At 41.7% G+C, this 26973-nt stretch overlaps 1 protein-coding gene across 1 annotated transcript in view; it reads right to left on the bottom strand.

The window, feature by feature from the left end:
- Positions 1–22026, bottom strand: part of LOC122556505 (NEDD4 family-interacting protein 1-like) — a 63468-nt gene extending 41442 nt beyond the window's left edge. The window contains exons 1-2 of the mRNA XM_043703211.2: positions 21869–22026; positions 9259–9349 (exon numbers count right to left, since the gene is read on the bottom strand). Of these exons, the coding sequence (XP_043559146.1) occupies positions 9259–9349; positions 21869–21898 (121 nt within the window). The 5' untranslated portion in view covers positions 21899–22026. The remainder of the gene's footprint in view (positions 1–9258; positions 9350–21868) is intronic.
- Positions 22027–26973: the final 4947 nt, after the last annotated feature.

Raw genomic sequence — 26973 nt, 5'->3', positions numbered from 1 at the left:
CAAAAGTTCAACTTTATGAATAGAGGCTGAGAGTACAAAAGCAAGCAAGTTATCGTCAACTTGCATAAACATGTTAAGGTCTCAACTGGAGTCCTGTTTCCAATTCTGGGCAAAACAATTAAAAAAAAAGGCACTGCAGAGGACATGGAAAATAATTACTAGAATGGCTCCCGGGCTGAGAGAATCAAGTTACAACTTGGCATTTTTGGGGCTGTTCTCCACTAAAAAAGGATGAAAGGAGATTTAAGAATCACAGAGTCCAACAGCACTGAGATAGGCCCTTTAGCCCAAACTGGTCCATGCTGACCAAAATGTTCAAAATCACAGGTGTCTGTATAGAGCAGATTCAGAGAAACGGTTCCCATTGCTAGAAGGATTGAAAACCAGAGCTTTATTGCTTTGGCCACACTGTGAAAATTATTTTTTTACACACAATGTTTACTATATGGGAGTGTAGCTGAGGCAGGTTCCATTGATGCTTGCAAAAGAGGACTTAATAATTATCCCAAAAGTAAACAATATGCACATTGATGTAGAAAATTGCTTTCAATTGTTAATTTTGTGGGTTACCAGACAATTTGCCATCACTAATTGCTTTTGTCAATATTATAATAGATGACAACATGTTTAACATTGCAGGGATCGTAACTTAAATTCAAGTTAGAATGCAAATTGAAGATGGTACTAAGTTTTGACTGAAGGTTTTGGAACTTGCATATTCTTCAAATTATTAAAACCAAAGATAAACACAGATGCTGTTAATCAGAATCAGAAACAGCAGTTGATAGAATAGCTCAACAGGTACGGCAGCATCTACAAAGAGAAATCAGAGTGAACGTTTTGGATCCGGTGACCTTTCCTCAAAGGGTCTGAACAAGGGTCACTGGCCCTGAAATGTTAACTTTGATTTCTCTGCACAGATGCTGCCAGACCTACTGAGCTTTTCCAGCAACTGCTGTTATTGTTTTTCAATTTATTGTTCAGTTACAAATGTCACTGACCAAGCCTGTTTTTACTGCCCTTCTCTAGCGACCCAGTCATAGACCAGATATCCTAAATTAAGCTAGTCCCATTGGCCAGCATTTGGTCCATATCCCTCTAAGCCCTTTCTATTCATATACCTATCCAGGTGTCTTTTAAATATTGTAATTGTACCAGTCTCCACCAGTTCCCCTCGCAGCTCATTCCATACATACACCACCGTCAGCATGAAGAAGTTGCCCCTTAGGTCTCCTTTAAATCTTTCCCCTCTCACCGTAAACCTATGCCCTATAATTTTGGACTCCCCCTGGGAAAAGAGCTTGACTATTCACCCTATCTCTGCCCCTCATGATTTTATAAATCTCTATAATATCACCGCTCAGCCTCCGACACTCCAGGGAAAATACGCTCAGTCTATTTAGTCTCGCCCTATAGCTCAAAGTCTCCAACCCTGGCAACATCCTTGTAAATCTTTTCTCACACCTTTCAATTTTCACAACATCCTCCCTATAGCAGGGAGACCAGAATAGCATGCAATATCCCAAAAGTGGCCTAACCAATGTCCTCTACAGCCACAACATGATTCCCCCAACTCCTATACTCAATGCAGTGACCAATAAAGGCAAGCTTATCAAATGCCTTCTTCACTACCTTGTCTACTTGGGAGTCCATTTTCAAGATGCTGTGAACCTGCACTCCAAGGTCTCTTTGTTCAGCAACATGTCCTAGGACCTTAGCATTAAGTGTATAAATGCTGCCCTGATTTGCCTTTCCAAAATGCAGCACCTCACATTTATCGAAATTACACTTCATCTGCTATTCCTCGGCCCATTGGCCCATCTGATCAAGATTCTGTTGTAATCTGAGGTAACCTTCACTGTCCACTACACCTCCAATTTTGATGTCATCTGCAAACTTACTAATCATATCTCCTCTGTACACATCCAAACCATTTGTATAAATGGACCAATCACCAATCCTTATGGCACACTGCTGGTCACAGGCCTCCAGTCTGAAAAGCGAGTCTCCACCACCACCTTTTGTCTTCTACATTCCAGCCAATTCTATATCTAAATGGCCAGTTCTTCTGGTATTCCACGTGATCTAACCTTGCTAACCAGTCTACCATGTGGAACCTTGTTGAACACCTACTGAAGACCATATAGATCAAGCTCACCGCTCTGCCCTTATCCAGTCATTGTGGATCTTCTTTGTAGCAGTTTGATACAACTGAGTATCCATCCGGATAACACAGACGTAAATCATAATGGAAGAGGAAAAGAGTCACATGTAAACTAGAGCAGGGGTTTGCTTCCACAGCACAAATTACCCAGTGTCTGTTTACAACAATCTACCAGTATCACAGCCATCTTTACTCATGGCTTTTTGTTGTCAAAATTCTGTTTAAACACTTCCAGTTTTCAAAAATGCTATGGTGTTGGAGCTCTCATTCTTGGATTACTATTCTGGTTTGTGAATTATTAGTTCAACAACATCATCACGATACTAACATACCCCAAACTCAAAGGTAAAAGACAGAGGGTGATGGTGGAGGGTTGTTTTTCAGACTGAAGGCCTGTGACCAGTTGAGTGCCACAAAGATTGGTGCTGGGTCCTCTACTTTTCATCACTTATATCAATGATTTGGATGCGAGCACAAGAAGTACAGTTAGTAAGTTTGCAAATGACACCAAAATTGAAAGTGTAGTGGACAGCGAAGAAGGTTACCTCAGATTACAATAGGATGTTGATCAGATGGGCCAATGGGCTGAGGAGTGGCAGATGCCGAGTTTAATTTAGATAAATGCGAGGTGCTGCATTTGGGGAAACTAAATCTTAGCAGGACTTAAACACTTAATGGTAAGGTCCTAGGGAGGGTTGCTGAACAGAGACCTTGGAGGGCAGGTTCATAACTCCTTGAAAGTAGAGTCGCAGGTAGATAGGATAGTGAAGGCGGCGTTTGGTATGCTTTCTTTTATTGGTCACAGTATTGAGTATAGGTGTTAGGAGGTCATGTAGCGACTGTATAGGACCTTGGTTAGGCCACTTTTGGAATATTGTGTGCAATTCTGGTCTCCTTCCTATGCAAAGGATGTTGTGAACCTTGAAAGGGTTCAGAAAAGATTTACAAGGATGTTGCCAGGGTTGTAGGATTTGAGCTGTAGGGAGAGGCTGAACAGGCTGGGGCTGTTTTCCCTGGAGCGTCGTAGACTGAGGGGTGACCTTATAGAGGTGTACAAACTTATGAGGGGCATGGATAGGATAAATAGACAAAGTCTTTTCCCTGGGGTCGGGGAGTCCAGAACTAGAGGGCAGAGATTTAGGGTGAGAGGGGAAATATATCAGAGAGACCTATGGGGCAACGTTTTCACACAGAGTGGTACGCGTATAGAATGAGCTGCCAGAGGAAGTGGTTGAGGCTGGTACAATTGCAACATTTAAAAGGCATTTCGATGGGTATATGAACAGGAAGAGTTTGGAGGGATATGGGCTGGATGCTGGTAGATGGGACTAGATTGGGTTGGGATATCTGGTCAGCATGGACGGATTGGACTAAAGGGTCTGTTTCTGTGCTGTACATCTCTAAGACTGTAATAGTGAGCCAATGTGGCCTTAAGAGAAGTTATTTGAAAACACAGGTTTTGATGATCTGCCAACTTTTGGTGAGTGTTGAATACTCAAGCCAAAGAAACAAACGGGATCATAACCACTTAATTGTTTATAAATCCCTTTTCCAATTCTGCTAGAGATCAAATAGATCCTCGTTCTAATAGTACACGTCACAACAAATTACTATTCTTCCCACATTTGTTAAAAAATTAACATTTTCACAGGTTTCCTGGTAGATTAGTAGATAAGTGCAGTGCCCAGTGTAGTACAAAATTATTCAAACTACTTTCAGTTAAATTCATGATCATATCCAAGCATTAAGAAATTGAGAAATGGTCTCAGCATAACAAAGCTTTGCAGTAAGTCAAAACAAAATCATAAGAAATTATAACACAACCATCTGATGTAGGTACAGCACTCCAAAAGCTAGTGCTTCCAATTAAACATGTTGGACTATAACCTGGTGTTGTGTGATTTTTAAACTTTGTACACCACAGTCCAACACCATCATCTCCAAATCATAAAAGATCCCATCACTCATCAGGATATCCAGTGGTTTAGCTAAGTGCATGTCTCCTGATGTTTGAAGAGATTTGGACTTGCCTGCAAAGCTTTTCTGAGTGATTGTTGGTATTTGTTGTCTTGACTCAGAATGAATGGCCATTTGACTAAAATATTGGAAGGCAATTAAGCATGGAATTAAGTCTAGTTCATGTCACAGACTTCAAGAGAGAAGGGAAACAGGATTTCAAAACGGAAATTCTTTATTTTGTAAATCTTAAAATTACAGTATTTTGCTTGGATTAACCATAATTTGAAATGGTCTTAAAATAATTATTTATTTAATAACACAAGTTATGCTAAAGGAACACAGGATGTGGAAAGGGTTTGGACAAGAAAGGAATTGTTTAAGGCTTCTCTATGAAAGAGGAATATACAAGTACTCACAAAATGAAACACATGGAATGAAACCATTTCAGCAAGATTTCATTGTTAATTTTCATGTATATACAATAAGATCCTAAACCTTTTGCACACATACCACATCTTTAATGCACAACATTTAAAATTACTTTTCACATAGGAAACTGTCTCTACCTAAGTTAACAAAAATAGCTACCATACTTTGTTCAGTGCACAGCAGTCAAAAACAACCCCTATTGATGAAGGGTCAGAGTAGTTTAAATTCATGTTAATTAATAGCCCCATGGAACTACCTTCTATGTTGGGACTGACCTGTTTAGTAGAAATACTCAAAACTATCTTAATAAACTGCAGTAAGATTAAATGTTGTAAGATTAAACAATGTTCCAACTACTAACTACGAAGGGCCAAGTCGTGATGCAAATAAATAATTTTCTTCATGACATCATGTCATTCTGTAGCAGAGTGGTTATTTGGCCCAAAACCCATGTAAAATATTCTTGCTTTCCAAAATCACAATCTCTTAGGAGCACGATTAATCACATGTAATATTCCTCGTGAAAATGCACTTAAGGTTACTTTCATTTTCGCCTTACATCAATTTGAATACAAAGAGCCCTATAGATGGGAAAGATAGCCAAACATGTAAACAAGTAGATTGGGAGCCTCTACTTGTTGAGAATTATTGATGTGCAAATATTTTCACCAACCATTCAATTTCAAACAAAAGCTGAAGTTAATTAAGTGGAGCACAATACAGCTGATGCAAGGAAAGTCATAGACTGATCATCTATTACACAAATTATGCTATATTTCAATGATGCTGCAACATAACAGGTATTAATGATTCAGTTTTTTCAATATTGTGATCAGTTTTGGGTCCCATATCTAAAAATAGAATACGCTGGCCTTGGAGGGGATCCAGAGAAAGTTTGGAAGAATGAGGGGCTCGTCATACGCAGTAGTCATGGAGTCAGAGATTTGGAGCACAGAAACAGACTCTTCGGCCCAACTCGTCCATGCTGACCAGATATCCCAACCCAATCTAGTCCCACCTGCCAGCATCTGGCCCATATTTCTCCAAACCCTTCCTATTCATACACTCATCCAAATTCTTTTTTAAACACTGTAATTGTACCAGCCTCCACCACATCCTCTGGCAGCTCATTCCATACACGCACCACCCTTTGCGTGAAAAAGTTGCCCCTTAGGTCTCTTTTATATCTTTCCCCTCTCACCCTAAACCTATGCCCTCTAGTTCCGGACTGCCCCACACCAGGGAAAAGACTTTGTTTATTTATCCATGCCCCTCATGATTTTGTTAACCTCTAAGGTCACCCCTCAGCCTCCGACGCTTCAGAGAAAACAACCCTAACCTATTCAACCTCTCCCTATAGTTCAAATCCTCCAACCCTGGCAACATCCTTGTAAATCTTTTCTGAATCCTTTCAAGTTTCACAACATCTTTCCGATAGGAAAGAGACCAGAGTTGCACTCAATATTCCAACAATGGCCTAACCAATGTCCCGTACAGTCGCAACGTGACCTCCCAGCATCCAGTACTCAATACTCTGACGAATAAAGGAAAGGATACCATACGCCTTCTTCACTATCCTATCTACCTGCGACTCCACTTTCAAGGAGCTATGAACCTGCACTCCAAGGTCTCTTTGTTCAGCAACACTCCCTAGGACCTTACCATTAAGTGTAGAAGTCCTGCTAAGATTTGCTTTCCCAAAATGCAGCACCTCACGTTTATCTAAATTAAACTCCATCTGCCACTTCTCAGCCCACTGGCCCAGCTGATCAAGATCCTGTTGTAATCTGAGGTAACCTTCTTCGCTGACAACTACATCTCCAACTTGGGTGTCATCTGCAAACTTACTAACTACACCCCTTATGCTCAAATCTAAATTTTATATAAATGACGAAAAGTAGTGCATCAATCCTTGTGCTCCACTGGTCACAGGCCTCCAGTCTGAAAAACAACCCTCCACCACCACCCTCTGTCTTCTACCTTTGAGCCAGTTCTGTATCCAAATGGCTAGTTCTCCCTGCATTCCATGAGAGGTAACCTTGCTAATCAGTCTCCCATGGGGAACCTTGTCGAACGCCTTACTGAAGTCCATGTAGATCACATCTACTGCTCTGCCCTCATCAATCTTTTGAGCTTTTTTGAAGAAGTAACAATCAAGTTGTGAGACATGTCTTCCCATGGACAAAGCCATGTCGACTATCCCTAATCAGTCCTTGCCTTTCCAAATAAATGTACATTCTGTCCCTCAGGATTCCCTCCAACAACCTGCCCACCACCGACGTCAGGGTCACTGGTCTATAGCCCCCTGGCTTGTCCTTACCATCTTTCTTGAACAGTGGCACCATGTTAGCCAACCTCCAGTCTTCCAGCACCTCACCTGTGACTATCGATGATACAAATATGTCAGTAAGGGACCCAGCACCACTTCCCGAGCTGACCAAAGTTCTAGGGTACACCCGATCAGGTCCTAGGGATTTATCCACCTTTATGCGCTTCAAGACATCTAGTCGTTGAGAACTCTGGGTTTGTACTCTATGGAGTTTAGAAGAATGAGCGGGGGGAACTGATTGAAACATACAGAAAACTGAGAGGCCTGGACAGAGTATGTGGAGATAGCGACTCCACTAGTGGTAGAGACTTGAATCCGAGGGCACAATTTCAGACTAAAAGGGATGATCCTTTTGGATTGAGGTGAGGAGGAAGTTCTTCAGCCACAGTGTGGTTAATCTGTATAACTAATTGGTGCAAATCCACCAAAGATCTTCAGACAGCTTCCAATCCACAAACACCTCCATCTAGAAGGAGGAGGACACCGGATACTTGTGAACACCACCATTTGCAAGTTCCATTCCATATCACTCACTGTCCTGATTTTGTCACTGTTTCTTCATTGTTGCGGGATCAAAATCCAGGAATTTTCCTTCCTCTGGGATTTGGGGGGGGGGGGGGGTGTGGGCGAAAAAGAGGAGGAATGCAGCAGTTTAAGATGGCAGTGCACCACCATCTTCTCATGGGCAACAAATGCTGGCCAGCCAGCCACGTCCAAGCCCCATGAATAATAAATAAAAAATGCTGTGGAGGTCAAGTCATTGCCTTTCTAAGATAGCTCGATTCTTGATTGGCAAGGGAATTGGGAGATATGGGAAGAAAGCAGGAAAATGGGGTTCAATGATCAAATGTAAAAACAGACTCGACGGACCAAATGTCCTAATTCTGCTCCTTTATCTTATGGTCTCAAAATCAATTCTGAAAATGTGTGTAGTTTGTACAAGAAGCTACCCATCTCATGTACTCATGGGGCAGTCCATCCGTTCCTCCACAAAATCCCACAGAATTCAGTCACAGTAACAGGGTCTGTATTCACTTCTTTTGAATTTGAAAAGGAATCACTTCCTTTATTTGCCACAAGAAGTTAGAGATTTGCATCAATAGAAACACAACTTGTAGTTACATAGCACCTATGAGCATGGAACAAAAAAGTTTTACAAATCTACAAATAGAAATAAATGCCAACCCAGATAAAGAGAAAAGGATGACCAAAAGCCTGGTATGATTGATGCAGAGAAAAAGCATATTTTTGTGATTATCCTTGCTCTTAAGGTGTGATTTACAAGGTTCAAAATTATGACATAATTAAGTTGAAATATAGATGCAAACCTAAAATTAAAAGAGTCTGTAACACCGGAAAGGAGGTGATTGCAGAGAAGAAAAGAATCCTTATGTCATGAATTTTAGTTGCCTGATTTATCAAATATTTTTCTGACTTTACATTTGAAGAAAATTTCATCAGGTACTCAGCCTTCATTTTGCTGGAAAAGTATTGACGAAACAGTATTAAAACTGTGACAAAGGACTGTGAAGTAAGTGCGTTTAATGTTTTAATCTGCAAAATACACCACAATCACAGGAAAACGAAACAGCACAATGAGGGACATCAACACAGGAAGTCCTGAATACATGAAAAAATCAAATCAAGATAAATCATGCTGTAAATTCTCTATCCTTGACTGGATAAAGAGGTCTGGAGATATGAGGTCAAGCGCTGTACATCAACAATTGAGGGAAGGTGTTAGAGGGGTAGGTTGTGTTCAACTGTGTCAAATGTTACAGAATGGTCAAGGAATACAGGAGAACTAGTGCACTACGGTCAATTCGCAGGGGTGTTATGTTACTGTGATAGAGGCAGTTTCAGTGCTGTACCAGGGAGAAAATCTGACGAGTGAAATACAAACAGTTAACTCCAAGAAATATGGGCATCGAGACTGCAGATGAACATGTATTTGGTATGGTAATTGGGGATGGTAAATCAAGATGGAGTTTTTTGGGAGATGATGGTAATGTGAATTTTGAAAGACCTGAACTAACATTGTAAGCAGCTATCCTAAAAAGAAATCATGTTGGGTGGGCAGCAGTGGACAATTTGTTGAAAACAAGCATTTTTAAAAATGAGTCCCTGAAGAAAGTTGGCCTTTTCAAGTGATCGCTTGGCTCAGAAGAAAGAAGGCTGAGATGAAAAGCTCCTGACTTTCCTCTGGAAAATATTTTCCAACATGTAAATAAAATGTTTATTCACACCCATATCATCATTCAAGACCTCAGTGAAAAACTGGTGAGCTATAACATATGCTCATCCTATAAAACCACTGCAGAATGCGTGGCAAAGTGAGGTGATACTTTCCTTCCAGTTAGTGCACAATTCAACATACCTGCACTTTCCACTGCAATACTGCTGTAAGGTGGAGGAGCAGCTTCAGCCCCAGATTCTGACACCTCCAATGGCTCTTCTTCATTCTGCAACTGCATTGACAAATGACAAATTAAAACCTGTGAAATCTGAAGTATTATTTAAAAGCAAACTTCAGGAATCATCATAAAATACTTGATGACTAGTTTGTTTTCAACCTCCAATGCAATACAGTTCAACAGAATGATTGCTTTCTCCCTTAACACACACAAGGCTATTCAGCCTGCTTACTTCATTAAACTAAAATGAAGTTGCTCATCCACACCCCTAAAAGGAGCTGCCATATGAGAAACTGTTAATGAGTTCAGATATTTTCTTTGTGTGCAGGTAAAACACTTTACATGTAATTAGTTTCGCAGCTGAAAGCATTGACTCTTTACTGAGCTTCAGCTCCATTTGAAACAGAACACCAGTCACCTCAATGTGAAGCTGCACGTTGGGTGGAGAAGGGAGAAAGAGATCAGTCGGCTCAATGCCCTCTTCACGACAAAAGAAGTGTCCAGATAGTGACCAGTAAAATAAGTCATAGTTTGTATGTTTTCCTTTCTCAATCATTGGTCCTGAGGCCCGATTTGGCTGGGATGAAATCTGTTGACATCCCAGCTCAACAACTTACTAAACTATTTAATCATCTGGGGACACTGTTCGAAAATTAGAATAATTCTTACTCTGTCTGGATATCATGGTCATAGAAATCCATAAACCTCACATTTCGGTTAAATTATTTTGGCCAAGGTAGGTAGCATTTGTAAAATTTTAAATAAGGGATTTTGGATGTCTGTTTCTGGCAGAAACTGTTCTTGGAAGTGTTCCTTTAATGTCATTTTTGATAAGAAAACAGAAGGACTTGATTTCAGCCAAGGCAGCAATGTGTAAGGTCAAGATCCCCAACCTAAAGAAAGCAGAGAAAAAAAAGACACTTATCAGCCAATCCTGCTGAAAGTGAAAGAATGGACAGCATCCACGACCAGGATTGGACTTCGTTGCGACATCCTACATATTACATTCTGTAATCATTAGCTGAAAAATGTGTTGCTGGAAAAGCGCAGCAGGTCAGGCAGCATCCAAGGTGCAGGAGAATCGACGTTTCGGGCATAAGCCCTTCTTCAGGAAAGAGGAGGGTGTGCCAAGCAGGCTAAGATAAAAGGTAGGGAGGAGGGACTTGGGGGAGGGCGTTGGGAATGCGATAGGTGGAAGGAGGTTAAGGTGAGGGTGATAGGCCAGAGAGGGGGTGGGGGCGGAGAGGTCGGGAAGAAGATTGCAGGTCAAGAAGGCGGTGCTGAGTCAGAGGGTTGGGACTGAGATAAGGTGGGGGGAGGGGAAATGAGGAAGCTGGAGAAATCTGCATTCATCCCTTGTGGTTGGAGGGTTCCTAGGCGGAAGATGAGGCGCTCTTCCTCCAACCGTCGTGTTGCTATGGTCTGGCGATGGAGGAGGCCAAGGACTTGCATGTGCTTGGCGGAGTGGGAGGGGGAATTAAAAAGTGTTCAACCACAGGGCTGTTGGGTTGGTTGGTGCGGGTGTCCCAGAGATGTTCTCTGAAATGTTCCGCAAGTCGGCAGCCTGTCTCTCCAATGTAGAGAAGGCCACATCGAGTGCAGCGGATGCAGTAAATGATGCGTGTGGAGGTGCAGGTGAATTTGCGACGGATATGGAAGGATCTCTTGGGGCCTTGGAGGGAAGTGAGGGGGGAGGTGTGGGCGCAAGTTTTGCATTTCTTGCGGTTGCAGGGGAAGGTGCCGGGAGTGGAGGTTGGGTTGGTGGGGGGTGTGGACCTGACGAGGGAGTCGCGGAGGGAGTGGTCTTTCCGGAACGCTGATAGGGAAGGGGAGGGAAATATATCCTTGGTGGTGGGGTCTGTTTGGAGGTGGCGGAAATGACAAAGGATGATACGATGTATCTGGAGGTTGGTGGGGTGGTAGGTGAGGACCAGTGAGGTTCTGTCCTGGTAGCGATTGGAGGGGCAGGATTCAAGGGCAAAGGAACAGGAAGTGGAGGAGATGCAGTGGAGAGCATTGTCAACCACGTCTGAGGGGAAATTGCAGTCTTTGAAGAAGGAAACCATCTGGGTTGTTCGGTATTGGAATTGGTCCCCCTGAGAGCAGATGCGGCGGAGGCAAAGGAATTGGGAATATGGGATGGCATTTTTACAGAGGGCAGGGTGGGAGGAGGTGTAATTTTTCTGTAATCATTATCCAAGTTCAGAACAACGAAAGTTACAGGAGACTGCATGTGCTTGTGATCATTGGGTTTCCTAGAGATAGGGGAAATAGGGCAGGGTCATGCAGAGTCAGAGTCACAGAGATGTACAGCATGGAAACAGACCCTTCGGTCCAACCTGTCCATGCCAACCAGATATCCCAACCCAATATAGTCCCATCTGCCACCACCCGGCCCATATCCCTCCAAAACCTTCCTATTCACATACCCATCCAAATGCCTCCACCACATCCTCTGGCAGCTCATTCCATACACGTACCACCCTCTGTGTGAAAAGTTGCTCCTTAGGTCTCTTTTATATCTTTCCCCTCTCACCCTAAACCTATGCCCTCTAGTTCTGGACTCCCCGACCCCAGGGAAAAGACTTTGCCTATTTACCCTATCCATGCCCCTCATAATTTTGTAAACCTCTATAAGGTCACCCCTCAGCCTACGATGCTCCAGGGAAAACGGCCCTAGCCTGTTCAACTTCTCCCTATAGCTCAAATCCTCTAATCCAGGCAACGTCCTTGTAAATCTTTTCTGAATCCTTTCAAGTTTCACAACATCTTTCCGATAGGAAGGAGACCAGAATTGCACACAATATTCCAACAGTGGCCTAACCAATATCTTGAACAGCCACAACATGACCTCCCAACTCCTGTACTCAATACTCTGACCAATAAAGAAAAGCATACCAAACGCCTTCTTCACTATCCTATCTATTTGCAACTCCACTTTCAAGGAACTATGAACCTGCACTCCAAGGTCTCTTTAGAACATAGAACATTACAGCGCAGTACAGGCCCTTCGGCCCTCAATGTTGTGCCGACGTGTCATACCAATCTGAAGCCCATCTAACCTACACTATTCCATGTACGTCCATATGCTTGTCCAATGACGACTTAAATGTACTTAAAGATGGCGAATTTACTACTGTTGCAGGCAAAGCATTCCATACTCGTACTACTCTCCGAGTCAAGAAACTACCTCTGACATCTGTCCTATATCCATCACCCCTCAATTTAAAGCTATGCCCCCTCATGCTCGACACCACCATTCTTGGAAAAGGGCTCTCCCTGTTCACCCTATCTAACCCTCTGATTATCTTAGATGTCTCTCTGTTCAGCAACACTCCCTAGGACCTTGCCAGTAAGTGTAAAGTCCTGCTAAGATTTGCTTTCCCAAAATGCAGCACCTCACATTTATCTAAATTAAACCCCATCTGCCACTTCTGAGCCCATTGGCCCATCTGGTCAAAATCCTGTTGTAATCTGAGGGAACCCTCTTCACTGTCCACTACACCTTCAATTTTGGTGTCATCTGCAAACTTACTAACTGTACCTCTTATGCTCACATCCAAATCATTTATGTAAATGACAAAAAGTAGAGGACCCAGCACCAATCCTTGTGGCATTCCACTGTCACAGACCTCCAGTCTGAAAAACAACCCTTCACCACCACCCTCTGTCTTGTACCTTTGAGCCAGTTCTGTATCCAAATAGTGAGTTCTCCCTGTATTCCGTGAGATCTAACCTTGCTCATCAGTCTCCCATGGGGAACCTTGTCGAACGCCTTACTGAAATCCATATAGATCACATCTACCGCTCTGCCCTCATCAATCCTCTTTGTTACTTCTTCAAAAAACTCAATCAAGTTTGTGAGACATAGTTTTCCACACACAAAGCCATGTTGATGATCCCTAATCAGTCCTTGCCTTTGCAAATACATCCTGTCCCTCAGGACTTCCTCCAACAACTTGCCCACCACCGACTCAGGCTCATTGGTCTAGAGTTCCCTGGCTTGTCCTTACCACCCTTCTTAAACAGTGGCACCACATTAGTCAACCTCCAGTCTTCCGGCACCTCACCTGTGACAATCGATGATACAAATATCTCAGCAAGAGGCCCAGCAATCACTTCTCTAGCTTCCCACAGAGTTCTCGGGTACACCTGATCAGGTCCTGGGGATTTATCCACCTTTCCCCTTTTCAAGACATCCAGCACTTCCTCCTCTGTAATCTGGACATTTTGAAGATGTCACCATCTATTGCCGTACAGTCTATATCTTCCATATCCTTTTCCACAGTAAATACTAATGCAAAATACTCGTTTAGTATCTCCCCCATTTTCTATGGCTCCACACAAAGGCCGCCATGCTGATCTTTGAGGGGCCCTATTCTCTCTCTAGTTACCCTTTTGTTCTTAAGGTATTTGTAAAAACTCTTTGGATTCTCCTTAATTCTATTTGCCAAAGCTATCGCATGCCCCCTTTTTGCCCTCCTGATTTCCCTCTTAAGTAAACTCCTACTTCCTTTATACTGTAAGGATTCACTCAATCTATTCTGTCTATACCTTACATATGCTTCCTTTTGTTTTCTAAACCAAAGCCTCAATTTCTTTAGTCATCCAGCATTCCCTATCCAGCAAGACCTACCAGTCTTTCCTTTTACCCTAACAGGAATATACTTTCTCTGGATTCCCGTTTTCTCATTTTTTAAGGCTTCCCATTTTCCAGCCGTCCCTTTACTGAAACTAAACAATAGACAATAGGTGCAGGAGTAGGCCATTCAGCCCCTCGAGCCTGCACCGCCATTCAATATGATCATGGCTGATCATTCCTAATCAGTATCCTCTTCCTGCCTTATCTCCATAACACTTGATTCCACTATCCTTGAGAGCTCTATCCAACTCTTTCTTAAATGAATCCAGAGACTGGGCCTCCACTGCCCTCTGGGGCAGAGCATTCCACACAGCCACCACTCTCTGGGTGAAGACGTTTCTCCTCATATTATCTCAAACGGATAATATGTGAGTACCATATATTCAATGGAGCCTTTTTAGGAACTCAATGTATTTTACTGGGAAAAAAAAATTATTCATTGGCTCTCAGTCCATGGGCAACACAAGTAAGGCCGTACTTACTGATGTTCCCTAGATACATTCAAACAAACATTTTGGACCTTGAAGAAACAGTCATCTTGAGAGTGGTGACTGCTTCCATAGAACGCCAGATTAGCATTCAAAACATGTTGACAAATGCACAGTGAAAGAAATAGGGATATGTGTCAAGATGGAGTGGCAATTGAAGGTGATGATGCTTCCAGGAATTTACTGCTCATTCATCTGCGAAGGTGGAGATCATGGATCATTGGGAGCATTTAATTTATCATATACTACCGGTGTTCTGAAGGAGGGGCTCTGGACTTGAAACACTTATTGTGTTTTCTCTCCACAAATGCTGCCCGACCTGCTGTTTCTCTAGCATTTCTTTAATTTAGGGGACTGAGCACTCAATACTGGACTGGTCATTCCAAATGCCCATTTATTATTCAGCAATTAATTTCTTAATGACTACAAAGACAATAAGATCAATACAAAACTACAGTAATTCACACAGAAGACTAATCTAATCTGAAAACATTGCTCGAAATGTTACTTGCCTGTATTACCTGTAATATATAAAAGTTATTCACTGCATATGCTTTGGAAATTGAGAGGAAAACTGGGATAAGCAGCTATTAACTACTCTAAATAAAGCGGCAATCAAACAGGAATTCAAATCGAAACTCCATTAACACATATAAAGATTTGAACCCGATTAATCAACCTCTCAGAAACAGAACCGAAAGCGATATCACCCACCTTAACAAACCAAGACACACATAGCAAGCGGGACAGAACACCAACGCTTCATCAGAGGCTGACTGATGATATTACCTGGTATGGTGACGGAACGTCTGAGAATAAATCTAACAGCTCAGCAAGCAAACTTAAAACCTCAAGCTGCAATCTTAGAATTGCACTTGTAACTTCTAAAATAGTGAAAAATTGTTCTGCGTTCTGGTTACCAACAGCCAGTAATATTAAATTCTCCAAACAGCAAAGGGACAATCAAAAGAAATTCTTACATGGTATGTGGCCTAGCAGTTGTTGCTAGGCCATTTCAGAGGGCAGTTAAGAGACAACCAAATTACTGTGAGGATGCTATCACATGTAAACAGACCAGCTAAGGTTGGCAGATTTCTTTCCCGAAAGAAATGAGTGAACCAGATGGATTTTTATAATAATTGCAATGGCTGCATGGTCATAAGGCTACCTTTTAATGATCGACATTATGATAACAACATAAAATAAGTCAGCACAAATTCAAGAACAAGTCAGACAAGCTGAAGGAGATGAAGATTACCAAGACACCTCACGAGGAAAGTTAACCAATAACGCAGCCCACAACCAAAAAAAAAATCAATCCTTCAGGTAAGCATAGTCCTCTGATGGCTTGATTGATAACATATACAAGAAGCTTGACGTGAAGTAATTATTTGTGGCCAACCAGATAAACAAGATCATACCATAAAATACAAAAGGATGCATTGGTGCCAAGACAACACTAAGCTGTCCTTACCCAAATAAGTCACTGTCAGTATTAACAAAGACGACAATATGTATTGCACAGCTCATCAACATTCTATTTACAAAACACCTAAGTAATGAAAGGAATTGGATCTAAATAATAACCAATACAATGATACTGTCTATTCCAATTACAGTTTGCTTCCATAAACCATTAGTTAATACAATGCCATCTGTTCTCAACTACAAGGTTGAATGCAACAACAGCTCATGGAGGTGACATACTTACACATACATCAAATTTACACCTTCCATTTTCTTTGAAATGTTGCAAGGAATGCACTGACAGGAGTACTCAAACTATTTTATTGATCTATCATCAATTCCTTAAAAATAATAAAAGGGATCATGCATCCAATATTCTTGTCCTCCTTGGACAAGGTTAGTGACAATTTCCTTCTAGAGTGGAAGGGTTGGGGCAGATATTTGTAAGATATGTAGAGTTCACAGAGGTCAAGTTGGCTTCAAGATAAATTGACTGATGTCAGCTCAAGGTCAAGAGTGTGGTACTGGAAAAACACAGATCAGGCAGCATCTGAGCATGATGAGAAAGTCTATAGCCTTAAAACTTGTCTTTAAACATTTAGACTAAAATATAATGCTGAATTATAGAACACATTTACTGCACTAGAAAACAGACAGGCAGGAAGGCTCAGAAAAAGGGGGGATCTCAAGGAATGCAAAAGATAGGGACATCTGTGCTCACTAAGTGATAACAGGATGCTATAAGGCAATTAAGAACATTTGCCTTAGCATCGGTGAATCTGTGTGAACAGGACACCAAGTGATAACACAAGGCTGCTCCCTTGTGAAATTAATGAGTGTGTTTGATTCTGACCCTGAAACAAAACTTAGTACTATCAAAAACCTTGTAATTAACAGTCAGATCCTGTCAATTATAATGTATTCTTATTACCCCTTGCAAGTGGGGCAGATACAGAAAAACATCTTTGCTGTTATAAGACCATGACTTGAGAGTTCAAAAGGACACGAGAGAGAGACCATTTTAAGGCTGAGTCTGCTGAAGCCAGTAGAAAATTAACTCTTAGTATTTATCTGCTATGGATTGAATTTAAGCATTTTCAGACTTTATGATATTGAATAGCCAATACCGGTTATTAAATATAAACTCTGTAAAAGGTAATATTGACAAAGCTTTAACTTACTTGCTGTTCTTGCAGACCATTCTACAGACCTTACAGACTGCCCCACTGTCAATTCTAACTCATCAGATCTTATGTCTTATTTGAATTTGAATCACAACCCTGAAAAGAAAGCATGTTTAATTCAAAGACTAATGAATCAGTTTAAATGCAACCTTACGGTAACATCTCAGTCTCAGTACACAATGATTCAGTGCTTAAAAAGCTGGAGTCTGTTCCTAACTTTAATAAAAGTTATTCTAAGCCTAACATTGAAAAGATTCTGGCACATTTTGTAAAATAATTGTATCAGACATGTGAGCTGAGCAAGGTTACCTTATGAACGCTCCAATTAGCTCAGACTAGTACCTCTTTATGATAGGAGTTTATCTCACTAGTAGGCGCCTAACTCGGCTGGACATGTTTTTTCCACTTGATGAATTGCTTAGGGGCTGTAGGAGTGATTAGTCAAGCATACACAGACCTGTCAATTAACTTTTCTTCCTTACGAGTTATTGTCTTTCACTGTTATCTGTCTAATTAAGAACTTGCAATGTTTTTGTAAACTTTTGTATAAAGGAAGCAACTTTGTAGCAGTACATCGGAGTAGCCTGCGGGGCACTTGAAAAGCCGGTACCCAATCTTATTAGAACATTGGGGAAACTGAGCAAAGGCTACAACAACGGATGAATGGGCACCGCACAACAATCAACAGACAGGAGGGTTCCCTCCCAGTTGGGGAACACTTCAGTGGTCCAGGACATTCAGCCTCGGACCTTCGGGTGACCATCCTCCAAGGTGGACTTCGGGACAGGCAGCAGAGGAAAGTGGCCGAACAGAGGCTGATAGCTAAGTTTGGTACCCATAGGGAGGGCCTCAACCGGGACCTTGGGTTCATGTCACATTACAGGTGATCACCATTGCACTACACACACATACACAGATATTCCTACACACACACACACACACACTCACATGCACACGGACACAGATATACACAGACACGCATACAGACACCCACACACACCCTTATAGACACACAGACTCCCACACATGCACGCCCTTACAGACTTAAGACACTCTGCACTCACTACACACACACACATTCTCACACTCAACCCCCACCCCAGACGGACACACACAGACAGACAAAGACCCACATGCACACATATATATTGTGTGGGGTGAATTTTTTTGGTACTTTCAGAGTTATATTACACTTTGCTCAAAAACCACATAGATTCATGTCGAACTCTGAGCTCAAAAACTGCATGAATTTATGTAAAACTCTGTTATCTCACTTTTTAGATTGGAATCAATCTAAACATGAGGTCACAGACAGAGAACACAGGGGGCTAACGCCTTCAACATATTGTCTAGCTATCACCATTGTTAACAGCTAACCCGAGAATGCAACTTTAAAAAAAAGGGTTTTGTGATTTACACATGAAAGAAGTGAAACTATCACTGTATTCTAACAGATGAAAGGCTTAACAGACAATCAATTCTTCAATGTATAATTTCAGTTACATCACACTGCACATTTTTGCTATAAATTCTGTGTTACGATCGAGCCCTCCACAATCACCTGATGAAGGAGCGTCGCTCCGAAAGCTAGTGTGCTTCCAATTGAACCTGTTGGACTATAACCTGGTGTTGTGTGATTTTTAACTTATTAGAACCTAGTTAGTTTAGCTTATAGGCATCAATGTTATGTGTAACAGTGACAGTGATGCTATTGGTAAATAAAGGGGATGACTAAAATTAAACTAGTCTCTCAGTAAGAGGTTTCTTTTATTCCAGTACGATCTCCGGGATGAACCAAGAGAGAGGCTAGCAGGTCCGAGTCCATAAGGGATTCCCTGGGCCGTCTCAAATCTGTACTTTAACAAGGAGAATCGATATTTCGGGCATAAGCCCTTCATAAGGACTTATGCCTGAAACTTTGATTCTCCTGCTCCTCGGATGCTGCCTGACCTGATGTGCTTTTCCAGCACCAAACTTTCGACTCTGATCTCCAGCATCTGCAATCCTCACTTTCTACCACCTGATGTTAACTCAAGGCAGCTAACCAACACTATTGCAAACTTGTCAGTCCAAATCTAAGTTAGTAGCTCAACCAAACCAAAAGGATATTTTTGCTGGTTCACCAGCCAAATTTAACTCTATTCTACCATTATCACTAGTCAACATATTGGGTTCTCCATTGAACATTATTGTGAGAGGACCACGTAAAATAATTTGCATTTATTTGATGTTTTTAATGGCTGTACAACACATCATGATGCATCACAAGAAGCAGATGGAAAATGGACAGATCGTTAGGAGTGATTGCCAAGACCTGGTTCCCAGAGAAGAGTTTCAAAAATGGTCTTAAACACAGGGGAATTTAAGGACAGACTTTCAAAGAATGGCTTCTCTAAGATTTTCAATTCAGTAGAGGGGAGGGAATTCTTCTTTCAAAGGTAGGATTCATCTTTCAAAGCAAAGGCGTGTGTTCCAAAACAATTCGCATTTGACACAATGTGAGAACATAATCTCATATTGGCATTCACTGCAGGTGGGAATAAAAGAAATTGTTTAAAAGAAACACAAATACCCTTCCAAACTGAATTACAAAATGTAAAGTTTGTTTTACACATGACCAAACAAGATGATAACCTCCCAACCCAAGGGGAAGTAGAATCTCTGACAGTACTCTTATAAATGTAACAATCAATTTGATGGCAAGTTATCTAACAAAACAGGCAGAGGGCCAATATCTAATGGAGTCATGTTTCTGGGAACTAATCAGTTCAAGAGTAGAGATACAAATCTACCTTTGGAAAGCTCTGCCTACTGGAACAAAAGTAGATTATGACATTAGTTCCAGTAAATATAAAGGGAAGACAAAAAAAAACCCAAAAAGTATACGACTTATTTTACTGTTTTTAGTAATATGTAGCAATTCCCACAGAACACTAATTTACATATTTCCAGAAAATTTCAACAAAAGAAGTGAGCTCTTATGATTTGAATTATGCCCAAGTCACCTCTTTAACTTCCAAAAGACAGTAACACAACTGGTCACAAGTTTGCCTTTAAAATGCAGAGTCAGCTATTTAAATGAATCATGCGCTGACTCCTTCCTGATCATTTTCTTCTTCAGATATAAATTGTGTGTTTCTGTATTAATGCTGATAGTCTTAAAATGTCTTACTTCTCAAAAACTTCCTGTATAGATCCCAGGAATGAATTCTTCCTAAGGATTAATCAGCTGTCCAATCAAACACTATCAAACATTTAAAATCTAAACGCTTTAAAAGAGGACAGTTTTGTTCCATTTTGTCAAGTTCTACCATTACAGCATTTTATCCTAAAGTCATTATATATCTGGAACAAACAAAAATTATATCCCTTTCTATTCAACCACAAAATAACATGCCTACGAAGGTTTACAAGTCACAACAACTACTTAAGATAGAACTCACATAGCTTTATGCCTTACTGTGCAGCACCTCCTATTCAATTATTCTGCACTGTATTCTAAAAATGCATACAAAAATATTTTACTTAAAAAACAAATTCTAAATCAAGAATGGAGATTATCATCATAGAACTATGTAGTAAATGAGGCAATTAATTAAAAAAAGCTTTCACAGCCAAACTGAATTTTATAACATTTAACATAGTAAAACATCCCAAAGCATTTCATTGAAACTTGTACAAACAACATTAAAAAGGCACAGTGACTTGCAAAGAAGCATAATTACAGATTAAATTGGATTCAGGAGTGACTTGTCTGCAGTGTCTGGTAGCCACCCTCTACTGTCACAAGCTAATACTGTTGGAAAACATTCCTGGTGCTTTCCTTCAATATTAGTTTCCATTAGGGGTGGAGCAGTCACTATATCAAGGTTGCACCTCACCACTCAAAACGTAAACTGATCAGCTGTGAAGTATTTATAGTACTGGCAATTATTTATAAAACTGGTAAATTAGACATCCTGTTCAGACGGTCTTAGTCTTTCCTTGTTTTTAAAATCAGAATTCATGTCTCCAAATGTTGCTTTGGGCCCCATAATGCGTTCTACCCAGACATCAATGTATTTTTGCTTAAAGTAAAACTTTTTTTCTTGTTGGAAATAATTGACTTGCAGTGTCCTTGAGGGACAGACTGTGAGAATTAGACATTCCAGTCGTTTGTGGGAAAGGTCTCAAAAGTAGATTTGTGACTCCAAAGCGTGCAACTTGTAATCTAATTTCAAGCAAGTCGCTCCCCCAAAAACGTTTGCAATTCTAATCAAGAGTGTTTTAAACTGCTAGTCTCAGCACTGCAATGTTGACAGCTTCCGCAATCCTTTTACCTCAGGTTGTCGACAAGAGATTGACGCGGGCTCTCACCAGGACTAAGAGACTGTGAAACCTTATTTCAAGGCTTATGGGGACGTTTTTGGCGAGTGACATGAATCCAGTCCAGATGTTAAAACAAGGTGTGTGACCGTGACTGGCAACGATCAAGGTGTTCAGAAATGCTAAATTTCCCAACACCGGTAAAGGCATTTCCGGCCCAAACACGACCTTTGGTACGTAACACTTTTAATAAAAGGACTGAATAGCACCGGATGAACAACCATATTGTTTCCTATTGATCACCGATATTTATTAAAGCCAGTGCCACGTCCCACAAACGCTTTCGTCGTCTCCCCCACCCCCATCCATTTTAGAGGGTTCTCGGCCTGGAGGAAAACGCCAAACCTCGGTGTCGCCCAGCTATCGCCAGCCGGGCCGCCTGTGCGGGGCTGATAGACTCTCCCTCCCCGGGGGAAACGCCACTCACCGCCTGATATCGATTACTGCTGTCCGCCATGGCGCAGCGAGCGAACAGGTCTTCCTGCGACGGAGCGGGAGGATGGATGAGAGGGAGGAAAGCCGAGACGCCGCTGTTTATTTTCCTTGGGATTTCCGATCACCAACTGGTTCACGTCGCAGCCGCACCGGATGTGAGTGCCACAGATTTCGGGGACAGAGGCTGCCAACAGCGCCTCCCAGCCCGGCAGTATAGTCACTGCAAGCGCTGCAGACCTTGACAGAGCTTCGATCTGAGAATGCTGATACTACAATACTTTAGCAGAAGTAACTCTACTTTGCAGAGAGTGTAACATTTGCTCTTTTACTTCCTCCCTACTCAATATCTAAGGCGCCAACGCAGCTTCCAGGTGAAACAACGCTTTACCATCTAGTCTGTTGTACTCGTTGCTCACAATGTGGTCTTCTCTACATTGAAGAACAAATCGTAGGCTGTGTGACCAGTTCTCAGGACACCTATGTTCTGTATACAAAAAAGACCCTGAGCTTCCAGTTGCTGGCACTTCAACACACACCATGTTTCCTTGGCCAATTTCTGTCTCAGGTTTTCTGTAGTGCTCCAGCGAAGCTCCACACAAGCTGGCGGAACAGCACTTCATTTTCCACTTAGGAATCCTGCAGTCTCCTGGACTTAATATCAAGTTCAACAATTTTAGGATTTGAGCACCTTCCCCATCCAGCAGGCCTTGTCATCACATTGGCTGTTACCACACACTAATCATCGTCAACCACTATTTGTCTCCATGAACAGCCCAGATTGACCTTCAACTACTCCTTTGTCTGTCCAACTGTTTTTCTCTCTCATTGGGGTCTACCTTCACCAATCATTTACTCTCCCTCCACCCCATCTTCTATATAACAAACATCCCTTTCCTAGCTACCATCAATTCTGAAGAAGGGTCAATGGACCCAAAACGTTAACTCTGATTTCACTCTACATTGCTGCCAGACCTACTAAGGTTTTTGTCTTTGTTTCTGGTACTGCAAGTTTTGGATGCAAGGTAAGAAACCTATTCAGCAATATACCTGTAATCTATGCTCACTTTGGGTTCCACCACAACTACCACTTGGCTCCAGACCTCATGCAGCGTTAGTCCATACACATACAAAAGAACTGAATTCGTGAGACAAAATCCTGAATTCCATCCCTAACGACATTGTGGGTCTGCAAATGGAGTCTCCAGTGGTTGAAGAAGGCAGCTCACTACCACTTTCTCAGGAGCAACGAGGATTGGACAATAAATGCTGGCCCAGCCAATGATGCTCACATCTCGTGAATACATGGTAAAGAGTCAATGTCTGCCTTTGACATCAAGCAAGCATTTGACCAAATGTGACTTTGAGAAGTTCAAGTAAATTTGGGAACTTGAGGATAATTATACACTGGCAAGTGACATACTAAGCATGAAAGAAGACAGTTGTAGTTGTTTGGGGCCAATCATCTCAGCCTCAGGATATGGCTGTAGCAGTTCTCTATGGCAATGTGCTAGGCCCAAATACGTGCAAACACTTCAGCTTCCTTACAATAAAGATAAAATATTGCAGATGCTAGAAATATGAAAATACAAACAGAAAATGCTGAATAAACTCAGCAGCTGTGGCAGCTTCTGTGAAGAGAAAAACAAGTTTAACTTTTCAAGTCTGATATAACTTCTTAAGACCAACAGAGTTACTCCAGCATTCTCTGTTTTCTTCAACTTCCTTGTCGATCATTGTTTGGTTTGAAATGTAATCCTGTGCAAATGATTATTCTGGCTTTTTGTCGTCATGTCACTGCTACCATGAAGCACAGTCACGGCTTACATCCATTTGGACCAGTTCAATAATGGAATAGGTACTCTGAATGCAAAAATGGCCACTGACCACCTTGCTTCCATGTTCAGATGTGACCAGTAACTTCAGATTGCTCACCTTTATTTCATGTTAATTGGTTTTTAAAAGCCGTTACCAATCCCCAGGCTGCCTTGGTCGCTTCAATTTGTGCTTCCTCAAAACTCTTGGCATCAGTTCAGTCTGGGACATCAGGGTGGGACACAGCATTGGCCAGTCCTTCATGACATTTAATTTCTTTCCCCTTGGCATTTACATTCTACTATTTAAATATATAAATTAGTTATTTAAGCAATAGCACAGGCTTAGTTAATACATTCGGTTCTCTTGCTATCCTTCTTTTAAGGAACTGATCTCCAGGACATTACTGAAATAACATGGTAAAAAAAATCCTAGGGGCTAGGGGCAATAAAAGTAATCAATTTCTAATTCCATTTGAAAAACTTTGACAAAGTGCTGGGTCTGTAGATTGAAAAAGCAAAAATGGTCTCTAATAGATTGATATGCTGTTCTTGTCGGATGTGGGAGTTTAAGGAGAGTTTACATGTCACTGAGGATTATATCTGCAATAAATGCCGTTGGTTGTGAATCCTATCAGATTGAATGGATCGGTTGGAGAGACAGAGGCAATGAGGAATTTACAAGAGCAAGGGGATGTGATGGATGGCAGTTATATGAAGGGGGGAAAGTCTCGGATACGGTCACATAGATGGGTTAAGTGCAAGAAAGGTAAGAGAGGTAGGCAGGTAGCGCACGGGTGTTCTGTGGCTATCCCTATTTCAAACAAGTGTGCTGTTTTGGAAAAGGTAGGGGGAGATGGATTATCAGGGGAACGTCGCATGAACAGCCAAGTTTCTGGTATTGAGACTGTAATGCAATGAGGGGTACATTGGGTTCCAAGAGATCAATTGTGTTAGGGGACTCTCTAGTCCGAGGTACAGACAGATGTTTCTGTGGCCAGCAACAAAAACTTAGAATGGTCTGTTGCTTCCCTGGTGCTAGGATCAAGGATATCTCGGAGAGGGTGCAGAATGTTCTTGAGGAGGAGAGGCGCCAGCTAGAGGTCATTGTACACATTGGAACCAACCTAGGAAGGGAAAAGGTTGAGCTTCTGAAGGGAGATTACAGAGAGTTAGGCAGGAATTTAAAAAGGAGGTCCTCGCAAGTAGTAATATCTGGATTACTCCCAGTGCTAGTGAGGGCAGGCATAGGAGGACAGAGCAGATGAATGCACGGCTGAGGAGCTGGTGTATGGGAGAAGTATTCACATTTTTGGATCATTGGACTTTCTTTTGGGGTAGAAGTGACCTGTACAAGAAGGACAGATTGTAACTAAATTGGAAGGGGACTAATATTCTGGCAGGGTGATTTCCTGTAGCTGCTCGGGAGGATTTAAACTCGTAAGGTGGTTGGGGCGGGGTGGGGGAGGTGTTGGTGGGACGCAGGGAAATAGTGAGGAAAGAGATCAAGCTGAGACTGGCAGAGTTGAGAACAGAAGCGAGTCAAACAGTCAGGGCAGGCAGGGACAAAGCAGAGAACAAGGTAGGACTGATAAATTGAACTGCATTTATTTCAATGCAAGGGGCCTAACAAGTAATGGCAGATGAACTCAGGAACATGGGACTGGGATATCACAGCAATTACAGAAATATGGCTCAGGGATGGACAGGTCTGGGAGATTAATGTTCCAGGATACAAATGCGACAGAAAGGACAGAAAGGGAGGCAAGAGAGGAAGGAGTGTGATGCTTTTGATAAGGGATAGCATTACAGCTGTACTGAGGGAGAATATTCCCAGAAATACATCCAGGGAAGCTATTTGGGTGGAACAGAGAAATATGAAAGGGATGATCATCTTATTGGGATTGTATTATATACCCCCTAAAAGTCAGAGGGAAATTGAGAAACAAATTTGTGGGATCTCAGTTATCTGTAAGACTAATAGGGTTGTCATGGTAGGGGATTTTAACTTTCCAAACATAAACTGGGACTGCCATAGTGTTAAGGATTAAGATGGAGAGGAATTTGTTAAGTGCGTACAATAAAAATTTCTGATTCAGTATGTGGATGTACCTACTGGAGAAGGTGCAAACCTTGACCTACTTTTGGGAAATAAGGCAGGGCAAGTGACTGAAGTGTCAGTGGGAGACCCCTTTGGGGCCAGTGACCATAATTCCATTAGTTTTAAAATAGTGATGGAAAAGGATAGACCAGATCTAAAAGTTGAAGTTCTAAATTGGAGAAAGGCCAATTTTGATGGTATTAGGCAAGAACTTTTGAAAGCTGATTGGGTGCGGATGTTTGCAGGTAAAGTGAAGGCTAGAAAATGGGAAGCCTTCAGAAATGAGATAACGGGAGTCCAGAGATAGTATATTCCTGTTAGGGTGAAAGGAAAGGCTGGTAGGTATACAGAATGCTCGATGACTACAGAAATTGAAGGTTTGGTTAAGAAAAAGAAGAAAGCATATGTCAGGTATAGACAGGATAGATCAAGTGAATCCTGAGGAGAGTATAAAAAGGCAGTTGGTGTATACTTAAGAGAGAAATCAGGAAGGCAAAAAGGGGACATCAGATAGCTTTGGCAAATAGAGTTAAAGAGAATCCAAAGGGTTTTTACAAATACATTAAAGACAAAAAGAAAACTAGGGAGAGAATAGGGTCCCCCAAAGATCAGCAAGGCAGCTTTTGTGTGGAGCTGCAGAAGATAGGGCAGATGCTAAACAAGTATTTTGCATCAGTACTTACTGTGGAAAAGTACATGGAAGGTATAGAATGTGGAGAAATGGGTGGTGACATCTTAAAAATGTCCATATTAAAGAGGAGGAAGTGCTGGATATCTTGAAATGCATAAAAGTGGATAAATCCCCAGGACCTGATCAGGTGTACCCTAGAACTCTGAGGGAAGCAAGGGAAACGATTGCCGTGCTTCTTGCTGAGATATTTGTATCATCGATTGTCACAGGTGAGGTGCCGGAAGACTTGAGGTTGCTGACGTGGTGCCACTGCTTAAGAAAGGTGGTAAGGAGAAGCCATGGAACTGTAGACCAGTAAGCCTGATGCCGGTGGTAGGCAAGTTGTTGGAGGAAATCCTGAGGGATAGGATGTACATGTATTCAGAAAGGCAAGGACTGATTAAGATAGTCAACATGGCTTTGTGGATGGGAAACTATGTCTCACAAACTTGATTGAGTTTTTTGAAGAGGGGAGAGCAGTAGTGATCTGTATAGACTTCAGTAAGGCGTTCGAC

Source organism: Chiloscyllium plagiosum, unplaced genomic scaffold, assembly GCF_037043375.1.
Source record: "Chiloscyllium plagiosum isolate Xiang-an unplaced genomic scaffold, Cpla_swu_hap1 HiC_scaffold_16, whole genome shotgun sequence".
Taxonomy (NCBI): domain Eukaryota; kingdom Metazoa; phylum Chordata; class Chondrichthyes; order Orectolobiformes; family Hemiscylliidae; genus Chiloscyllium; species Chiloscyllium plagiosum.
Note: the sequence above shows the minus strand (reverse complement) of the source record. Positions and strands in the feature narration are given on the sequence as shown.